Genomic DNA, 10,921 nt, shown 5'->3' with positions numbered 1-10,921 from the left:
TATTGTTTTATAACAATAGGTTATGCATCCCCACAAATGGCATAGAATGATTACTTACTGAAATCTGTAAGTTTCAATATTTTATTAAAATAGCATATTCAACCACTGGTAACCAATAATACATCAACTTTTGCCCCAGAGTATGCACAACACAGTAGTGATTTAAAATAGCATTTATCCATAATAGTCAGTGAAAATATTTTCAAATTCAAGTGTGCAACTAGAACTAAGCATTTGAAAAACAAACAGATTTCAAAGGAATAAACAAAGCTCTCATACAGAGTTTTTATAATCCTATAATACTAAATGCCAGTGTTTGTCACCTGACAATACTGCAAACTTTTTTCCTTTATGCATAGTATCTCTCACTTAAAGTACACACTTTTATAAATAAATTGGCATTTTCCATCTCATCTGCAGCTTCACAAAGAAACCAGTAAATAAAACTGTCAAAGACAGTCACAACAAAATGATCTCACAGCAAGATATAAAACTTGAAGATACTAAAAAAGATGCTTCTATTTTACATAAAAAGACAGATTTAAAAAGTGCAAGGCAAAGATTGCAGTTTTCTTATTTAGGCACATCCACTTCTTTAAAGCAAGCTTCAGAGTGAAATTCCAGTTTTCGCTTCTTCATGATACCTGTTTCTGAGGTCTTTTTGAAAAAAGACAAAATTACATCTTCTCAAATGCAAGGTAAGGAAATGTATCTCCTGTCCAAGAGTTCTTAGTTATGTCTGGTTCTTCCTTTTTTTATCCTGGCAGGTTTTGGTTTGGGAATATATTGATTATTCGCTTGATATTCAAGTTCTTTCCGAAAATAATGAATTGCTTTATTTAAGCCTTCTTCCAAGGGAACCTGTTTTCAAGGAGAGAGGATAAAACCAAATGAGTGCCATCACTACTTTTCAAAATGTGGGGTACTGGAATATAAAAATGTTCTGTGGTCATCAAATTTGTCATAGTTGTTATAACAATAATCACAAAACTGGTTACATTCAGTTATTTTTAGAATGTCTAGCCAAATATCCTTTTTTTCTCTCCACTCAGAGGTGATCTCTATGAAAGCTGTGAAAATTGGGTGATGCTTTCAGCAACCCCATAAAAAACTGCATGGAGAGGTTATGGTGTAAAAATTTCAAAAGTGGCAAAAATTACATCTGGCCATGCCTACGCTCTTTTGGCTTTATGTTTTTAAACACTACTCTCTTTGGGAATATGACACCTTTTCCCACAGCTTGGAATGTCACTTTTGAAAAAAAGATCATGTTGCATTTTGTTACTCTGCTCACTGGGTGAGGCCATCCTTGTTCCAATTGTATTCCCTTTTTAATACCTCATCCTTTCCACTCAATATGTCTTACAAAATTTAAAATTAACATGCAGACTCTTCCTAATGCCAAATTGTAGCATCATTTCTGCCAGCCCTACTCCCATGCAGTGAGGAGAAAACTTTCCCAAGAGTTCAGTCATGAATGGAGCCGGTCACTCCCCAGCTTCCCTCTCCGCCATGATTTGTTGTTCTTTATTTTATTTCTTTAAACAAAATCCAAACTGCATCCCACTTGTCTTTTTTTTTTATAAACCCACAGTGCTCTTTGGGAAGTCTCCCACAAGTGCTAATGACATTATTTTCCCTAGACTACCTTGTGCTAAAGTGCAAGAGTGCTGTAACATACAGTTCTAGAGTACTCTTGCCAATAAATCTCAATGATAGTTGAGGAACCATGTAATTAGCACTTCTGAGGCTTCCCAGAAAGTGCTGTCAGCCTTACAAAGGGGGAATGTGAGCCTGAATTTGTGTAAATAAATGGAAGGAAGTATAGGAAGAAGGGAGAGAGCAAAAGGACAGTTTTAGAGAGGGGCTGCAATGAGTAAAAGCATGCAACTCTTGTCATTGTGAAGAGGAAACAGATCTGAGGAGGTGGTGTTACTTGGCAAAGGAAACAATATCACTGGCCTCTCATTCCTCCCAAAAGTACAAGTAATGTTATCATTTGTTGCATGGTACTTCTGAGGTTCCTAAAAATTGGAACTAGTCCCCTGGGGTGGAAAAGGTTCCTCATGTGATTTGTAGGAATATATATGGAAAAAGGATGATATACATCCAACTCTAGTCACCCTGAACTTCCACTGAACAAACTACATTGGCTTCTGCTAGAAAAAGCAAAGAGCAAATGTAAACACAACTTGGTGAAGGCCTGTGGACTAAAAGCCTTATATTTTCTATCAGCAAGGCTACTGCTTGGGAAAATAGATATTAAGATCTCAAAGCAATGCCTAGCAATGCATTTCAAAAAACAGAAGCCACAATTGGTTACAGACTCTCAATAATGGCCCAATCAATAATAAAGATGTCTGAGTAGGAACACAGACCCACATGCAAAAACAGAAGTGCAACTACTGTATTTTCTTTCAGGTTTTTTGTTAAATTGCTTTCGTTTTTAAAGAGTCTCTGCTGGCTTGTATTGAATCTGATCAGATTTGCTTTTGAAATGAATAGCAGAAATATAGCTATTTTCCATTAGCAGCAGAAATATTGATTAAAAAATTATTCCCACTACTATGAAAAAGCAAGTAGAAAAACAGATGTAATTTCATTACATTTGTCCTGCACAGCTCTGAGGATTATTCTATCGCCAACAACGTTAGATTGTGAAAATATTTAATTACAGCTCTGTTTCTCCACAGTACATACCACAGGTTCCCAACCAAGTAGCAACTTGGCTTTCCTGATGTCAGGCTTCCTTTTCTGAGGATCATCTTGAGCTTCTGATAAAAACTGGATTTCACTTCCACTGCCTGTAAATCAACCAAATAAAAATCCCAATACACATGTACATAACTCTACAGACTGATTATGTGCAGGTGGTTATAAAATTTTAAACTTTAACAAGTCTAAACAGACAATTTGTTATACAGTTTACAATACTCCAAGATAGGATGCCTTTCAAAGCTTTCACAACCTTTCTAAAATATAAAAAAGAAACTCAAGTCACCACACAGACCTATTTCAGTTTTAATTTGGGCCATTTTTCTTAAGTTTTTAAACAGATCTTCATTGCTCTGTAGGCATATATGTTTCTCTTTTCACACACAACTGAACTGTTTTTTTATTTTTATTATAGTGTCAACAGCTACATCTCACTTTCTCTGTTTATAGCTTCCAGCCCCAATTGACAACTATTTCAATCTATTGAATATGTTTCAATTGATACAAATACATGGCATGTAACATTTTTCTCAAAAAGAAGTATTCATCATACTCACCAACAAGTTTTTTAATTAACTGGGCAAATTCTAGAATAGAGTGCTCTTCTGGGTTCCCCTAAAGGTGCAAATAAGTATTAGAAGCATCATATTTTTTAAAAAAAATGCATGCTACAGTAGGTTCAATCACCAAGATAATAAAAGCTTGGATTCAAATTTCTGTGATATAAAATAATGTTGGGTTTCCTTCCTTCTCATTCCTTTCACTAGCACAATTTGAAAATATGCACCAGAATTTGGGAAACACTCTGAAATGGAAGAGCATGCAGCACATGGGCCAGCAAGAATCTCAGGCATACTAATAAAAAGTACTTATTACCTACAAAATCATCCTTGAAACACAACATTTGCTAATAAACGTAACTTCATCTCAAAAGCTATAGTTAAGAATTTTAAATTATTTTTTAAAATGTGAGTTAACAGCTTAAAGTATTTTATATTCTGATATCAGAATAATTGGAACTAAAACCTATTTTGGTGGGAACACTGCACACTACTGTTACAAAAGCAGATCATTACACTTTGAACTAATCAGTTATTAGTACACAGTGAAGAACCTGCATCAAGGAGAAGGCTGGAAGAAAACTATGCTTACCAAATTAACAGGACTGCTAACATTGCTGTTCATTAAGGCCACCAGCCCATTCACAAGGTCACTGAAAAAGAGAAAACATAGTTTGAATACAGTCATTTCTTCACAATTGTGCTGTCTGTCTCTCTGAAATGTTTATACCTAAGGGGGGGGGGGTGTCGAACCCCTAAAAACTATATGTATGGTGATAGCGGTAGCTCATCCCTAAAAAGTTATGCAAACCACTACACTATTTGGAATCTAGCAGAGCATACAGCTGATTTGGATAATATATCTCTGCACTGACTATTTTCACATACCTTTTTTTAAAATACCAACCACTTTATGAGACAGAATACATCCTATCAAAACACAGAAAGAATGTACAATGTGGGTTTTAATAGTAACCAGGCATTAAAGGGTTACTGTGAGCCATAATGATTAAGCATTTAAACAGGAAGAGACATAGAAAGATAGTCAACAAGTGCTGTAAAGTACTGTAGGATACTGTCAGTCTAAAAGTGACTCAGGCAGGACGGCTGGATCCTTTGTGGCACCAGAGGGAGAGGCAATGCCTAGAAGGCCTCACAGAGCTTTTGCTGGAGTAGCGACAAGCATTGTACTCTAGAGTGGGTTGCTACTAGTGTGGATGGTGTCGATGTATATATTGTTGTACACAGTGGAACGTCTTCTAAGAATAAAAGCCTCATCTGAGAGAAGTTTACAGTGTCTCTTTGCTCACTGAGAGAGGTCTTTCTCCAGCTCACAAGCTGCTGACTACAGTCACGAAGGTGGAAAATCTGGTGCCAACCATTGACATGTTGCCTCACGCGCTATGCAGCAACATCAAAAGCATTTTAACAAAAACTGCTCTGGGGTGGGGTGGGCAGGAAGCATTTTGATAGCAGAATCCTTTGTTCACACTGAATCTGGATGGTGAGCAGGGCATGTGAACTTGATATGGTGATGGGATGGAAGGTTCCTTTATTCCCATATTGCTTCTTGGTTAAAAAAAAAAGCCTTGAATGGAAATGAAAGTCACTTCCTCCCCCTGCAACTTCCCAAACTATTGCTTTTGTCTCTGCACAGTACTTAAAACTATCAGAAGGGGAATTGTTTTTGAGAATAATGGCAAAACAACAATAGCACCATAAAGATAAACAAATCTACTGCCACTTTTGTAGACTAGAACTTACTTCCATAACCACTACATTATCAGTGAAACTAAAGTCTTTCTAATAATAATAATGCTAAAGTCACAGATAATTTTCTCTTAGAAAGACAAACTGCATATTCACCCTATAAACACAAGATGGCAGCAATGTATTAAGAAAAACAGGAGACCGAAACTAAATGTTATCACTTTTTAAACTCTAGAAGTGGCTGCTGAAATCTGCATGCTGGATTTTAGAGTTTCAGATAACCTAATCATTTATAGCATTTACTTTCTATGTTGTAAAAACACAACATGGGAGTGCTATTATTTCACATTTATTTAGTACCAGAGGCATCATAGCCACTCGATAAGCAGACAATCTTTAAGCAAATGCTACATCCTAATAGCCTCATGAAATTACCTGCTCCCAATGACTAAAACCTGGACCAACTTAGACGCCATGTACATAAGCATTCTGACATAAGAATAGTCTTCACAAAGGTTTGACACTGTGCCAGCCAAATGCATGCACTGGCTGCATGCCACCACAGCTTCTGTCTGGATTGGCGGCACGCCAGTTATGTGTATATGTGGCACAGGAAGTGTGAAGTTAGCAACAAACGGTACCGAAATGCAATAAATACTTTTCAGTAGCATAGGTTGCAAGACCTTTAAACTTGCCTTAGGAAAAGTCTAAGCCAGTAATTCTAGGGTAGCTGGCACTATCCATAGAGTTTTATTGCTTATTGGTTTTTACTGAAGCATCACTACAAATTTTAATTTTTCATTATCAAAGTTTCATTCAGAAGTCCGGAATACTCAGCTATTTGTGCCATCCACATGCACAACAATTTTGCCCTGCAACTAGAACAGTATTATGATTAACAGCTGGAATGTATGCTTTACATCTGGAAGATCCTGAGTTCAGTACCTGGCATTTCCCAAGAAAAGACCTTTCCTGAAGCCCTACCAAGAAAAAGACCCTAGCAAGAGGTAGAAAATCTCTTAACCTGAAAGTCCACTTCAATTTCAGGGGATCTCAGGGAAGCAACCAGTGGGGGGAATAAATCAATAACAGTAACACATTTTGAAACATACTCAGAATGGGGAAAAAAACACCAATGCTGGACAACCACCAAATGGTGTGCCATGGGAAAGATGTGAGAAGAGCTGGGTTCATATGTTGAGCTTGAGGTTCCCCTAGTGCTCCCCTAAAGAGCCACTATCAAGAGTAAATAATACTCAGTAGAACAGTAAAACCCATTATAAGGCAGCTTCTCAACTACAGCCAGCCAAAAATGCATATCCAAATCAGCAGAATAGCTCGATTTTCAAGTAAAGCGCTCAGATAGTACTCCATACAGTGGCTTATTATTTTTCACAACAGCCTCTTTTTCTGACTTTAGTCTCTTGAGGAATGAGTTGCTTCACCCTCAGTTGCTGAAAGCAAAAAAAGCTGATGGAAGGAACAGAATATGGTGTAGTGACCTAATGAATTTTATAGCGTTATCTTAGGCAAGGACTACTCAGAGGTGAACAGAATACTAAAAGAAGGAAAAGAAGAGAGCTGTGGAAGCAGACTTTGACTGATCTGCCTATCTCTAATATGCATGTCACATCACAAAGGATTCTCAATCATGAAATTAAATCAAGATTTTTGGGTTTGTTTTTTCACAACACTTCAATCAAATGCAAAGTACTGCCATGCATCTGCCTCCTGTACGAAACAAAACTGGGGGTGGGGAAAAACAGCAGAAAAACTGCAACAAAACTGAAAAATGCAGTAAAACTGTACACATGCCACTGCCAAACACCAGTTTTTAAAAAGCTCAGATCTAAACGCAGGTGGAGTGGAATGTAGACCAGAAAGAACCCACAGAATCTTTAACAAAATGTTCAGCAGAATTCAGAAGGTTGGTTCTAACAACATGGTGGAGCCAAGTTGAACTAAGCTGGCAAGGTGCAAGAGCTGTGTGATGAAAGAAACCCACACACATCTTATTCTCTGCTGCGGGAAACAAAATAATGATTCTCATTGCTTATGCAAACACGACTCCTCACATAAACAGAGTTTTTGCATGAGTCAGCCTCAGAAGCTCCATTGGAACTAACTTTGAACAGGAGGGTCACACTTTATTTGGCTGCTTGTCATCAGAGAACAGCTGCATGGCAGGCCCTGTGAGAGGCAATGGCAGCTTCAACAGGGACCTCACTACTGAGTAATGTTAGTTCCCCTACTCAGATCTCCTAAGGGTAGGGAAGTGCAAGAAAGAGGTTTTATCTTGAAATATGAAAGGTCAATATTATTCATTATTTTATTTACTTTACTATAGTCACAAACTGAAGTTCTACGATCCCCTGAGCTGAGAATACTGATCTAAAGAACTCAGTATTGAATAATACAGAAGAGACAGCATCAAATAGAAAACACACCATTGTTACTTATGTTAAAACAAACCTCTCTCCCCCCACCTCAGTGTTTCACATTTATTCTCTTTCTTTTTCGGTTCTGTGTCACACAAAAAGAATGTACCTGACATATTGGAATGCTCTAGTTTGTGTGCCAGGCCCATAGACCTACAGGGAAGAAAAGAAGAAAACAAAAAGAAAATCAGTATTATTAACATCATTGGCAATTATTGGCCATTAGTTGGCCCTCGGTTCCTGTGCCAGGGCTGCTGTTTGCATGCATGTCCTTGCCGAGCCACCCAGTTCATCTGCCACCACACGATTGGACATCCTGGACCTTTCATTCTGATCTCAGTGCAAGAGATTGGTTGCAGTGCAGAGCAAGAGACTAAGGGCTCAGCAGGACACACGTGCACATATCCATGCTGGGGTGGAAAAAGGAGACTTCAGATCTTCCCGAAAGAGCCAGAATAAGAGGTAAGTTTTTAAAAATGAGTACTAAGGGTGTTGTATGCCAGTTTTAGTGTTGAATGTGCCAGATATTGCCCAGACTGTTTGCACCAGAACTGGGGTTTGGACTGTGCTTTATCCAAACTGGATGCTGCCAGAAAGGGGGGGAAATGGCCTTTTGCCTCATGCAGACAAGGCCACACAATTGATTTCTATTTAATCAAGGGATGAGCAGCCTCTGGGGATAAGATGAGGTCACAGTGGCTCACTCCAAACCACCAGATGGATTTCTTTTGAGTAAGCTTATTCTTTGAAACAAGATATGGATTTGGCATGTACATTTCCTTCAGATGAAAAGTTCAGGCTGCCACTGCAGCATTACAATGTAGTAGCAGGGAAGCAAACAGCAAAGACTGTACAAAACAGATAAGACATGAGGCACTTGTGGCCCCAAATGTCACCATGACTGAATGCCTTTCAGAGTGCACATTCAAAGCAACATCTATCTCAATCTACCAACACTTAGCTAGATGCCCAGGAAATTGAGGTCACATATCTTAAGAAGCATGATGCAATACTTATGACAGTAAGTTCACCATGGCATGAATGAGTTTTCCCAAATTTGCATCCAGTTTCTACCCGTACACCAACCAACTCTATTCATTTTTCACAGAATACACCAACTTGTTCCAGAAAAGAAGCCAGCTTTCTGCATGTACCTTCTATACAAGAAAAGGATTCAAAATGTTCAACTCCAATTTTTGCCAAATGAATTGTATTTTTGTTTTCCAAGTGAAAGGAAATATGATGAAAGTCATCCCCAGTGCCTTTCCTGACAAGAGCTGGAGGAAGAAATGAAGAACTGTACTTTCATTCTTTTCTTTACTCAGTTCTAAAGACTAGGCAATGCAAAAATTGTAAGAGCCCTGCTGATACTCAGTGGTGTGCCAGAAATTTTTTTTCTGTGGTATGACTCTCATGAGATTTTATTTGTCTTCAAAATGACTACAAGACCTCAAAGTATATTTATCTGAGGATTCTCCTAGGAAAAAAAGGTTTATTTGTATTTTGCAACATGTCACAGCTCTGCCATCTTATACAAAGCATTATTATAAGGAAAAAGGAACAACTTTTTTCCAGTTTTAAAAACATAATGGCTCGCATCCTGTTGATGGATTATGATGCTATAAAGTCAGACTTGTGCCATTGTAACTCACTTTTTTTGGTGATGTGGCAGTCAAAATTAAGTTCTGGCCATGCAGTGACCAAATTCCCCACCTCCTTGGCCATTTCTGAGTTGTTGGACAGTGGGGACACATCCAGATATTTTCCTAATTGCCATAGATAAGCCTGATATATATGTCTGCCATATTATTTAGTTTTCAACTGAAAGGCAACTCCAACATTTGTCTGAAAGGTATCACTTGATCATTCATCAAGTAACATACCTGGATGTGTGAACCTGCCATGTATGGAAAAAACCTTTCTCTAATTTTGAAATTATAGGATGTAGAACCTTTGAGACTAACTGGTATAACCTGCTCTGCAGAAATAATGCACACTGCTTTAATGGCCATGGCTCAATACTATGGGATACGGGGACTTCTAGTTTTGTGAGATATTTATTCTTCTCTGTCACAGAGCTCTGGTGCCACAAATAACTACAAATCCCAGGATTCCATAGGATGGAGCCATGGCTGTTAAAGAGGTGTCAAATTGCATTATTTCTGCAGTGTACATTAGACCTCAGTAGCATAAGCTTTCCTAGACTTGTTCTACTTCCTCAGATAAATAGGGATTCTATTAAATTCTATTTTAATTTCTCTTAACAGGTGAAATGAATTAGATGACTCCACAAAAAATATTTCAGCATTAAATATACGTAAACTGGGCGGTCAGCACAAAAGTCTGCAAAAAGAAGTATTTCAATACATGCCCTAAGACTGCAGTTCTATGGAGAACGTTCTACTGAATATAGTGAGCTTATCAGTGAGCAAGCATGCACTGCCCTGTAAGGGTAAAAGAGAACTGAAACAGAACCATTATCCTGCACAATGTTTTGGTTATAAAGTGGTTATAAAGGGTTACAGGAGGCCTGTGAAAGTGGGAAAATTAAAAAAATTTTTTTTACCTGGGATAACACCTCTCTAGGAATCTCTAAGTCCACCAGTGCAACTCTATGGTCAACATGACTCAGAGGGTGACCACAGAATCTCGCTGGAGAACCTACAAATGTGTTTTCTCTAGGAATCTCTAGATTCTCCAATGTGATTGTACTGTCAACTTCCAGAGAGCATATATCAATTAAATCCACATTTAATCAAATCCACAAAATGTCAAAGCCACAAATATAGAGGTCCAACTACACATTTCAGCATCATTTTATCAGAAGCTTTGATTTTTCCACAGCATTCTAAGATTATTTATCCAGAGCATTCGAAGCTCAGGATTCAAGCCCATAAACCTGCTCAATTCCTACAAGAGGCATGTCACAAAATGACATTCATGTATGCCTTTCCTATATATCTAATAAAAAGTAATTAAGTCCAAATGACATGAATACATACAGTTAAAGGTTCTCCCTGAAGAGCCTGCAGGATAAAGTTACTGACAACTCTGCCATCGTTCATGTGCATCCGAGGGCCGAAAGTGTTGAATATTCTTGCAACTCTTACTTCTACACCTTCCTGAAAGCACAAGTGAGTTTTTAAAAACAAAAATACTATGCAAATAAGCTCTCCCTAAAGTGCTATCCCAGACTATAGTCAACAACTGATGAAACCAGAGGTGGGCCAAGGTGCCCTCCCTGTCTGTAGTCCTTGACCTCTCAGGCAGCCTGTGTGATTCTCTGAACTGCCCTTTTAATGTCCTTCCCCACAAGTGAACTACACAATTCACCTCTTAAATACCTGCACAGTTTAACATTAAACTTTCCTTGTTTTTCAAAACTAAAAATGGGTTTGTTTGTTTTGGGGGGCAGTCTGGTCTCTGAATCTGCCAGAGTTGCCCTTCCTTGGACTAGACCAATGAATGCTGTTTCTGTCTTTAGTTATGAAATGGAGG

The 10,921-nt window shown here is 38.2% G+C and overlaps 1 protein-coding gene across 2 annotated transcripts in view; it reads right to left on the bottom strand.

The window, feature by feature from the left end:
• Positions 1-67: 67 nt before the first annotated feature.
• The window catches only part of LOC149319251 (UDP-glucuronic acid decarboxylase 1), a 52,302-nt gene continuing 41,448 nt past the window's right edge, over positions 68-10,921 (bottom strand). For both annotated transcript variants that reach the window (XM_089511379.1, XM_089511378.1), the window contains 6 exons: positions 10,426-10,545; positions 7,533-7,576; positions 3,868-3,928; positions 3,273-3,330; positions 2,701-2,804; positions 68-861 (listed from right to left, as the gene is read on the bottom strand). In XM_089511379.1, coding sequence (XP_089367505.1) covers positions 730-861; positions 2,701-2,804; positions 3,273-3,330; positions 3,868-3,928; positions 7,533-7,576; positions 10,426-10,545 — 519 coding nt within the window. In that variant the 3' untranslated portion in view covers positions 68-729. The remainder of the gene's footprint in view (positions 862-2,700; positions 2,805-3,272; positions 3,331-3,867; positions 3,929-7,532; positions 7,577-10,425; positions 10,546-10,921) is intronic.

This window comes from Sceloporus occidentalis, unplaced genomic scaffold (genome assembly GCF_023333645.1).
Source record: "Sceloporus occidentalis isolate IW3139 unplaced genomic scaffold, rSceOcc1.0.p SCAF_2, whole genome shotgun sequence".
NCBI lineage: Eukaryota > Metazoa > Chordata > Lepidosauria > Squamata > Phrynosomatidae > Sceloporus > Sceloporus occidentalis.
The sequence above is the reverse complement of the archived record's forward strand: the minus strand, read 5'-3'. Positions and strand labels throughout refer to the sequence as shown.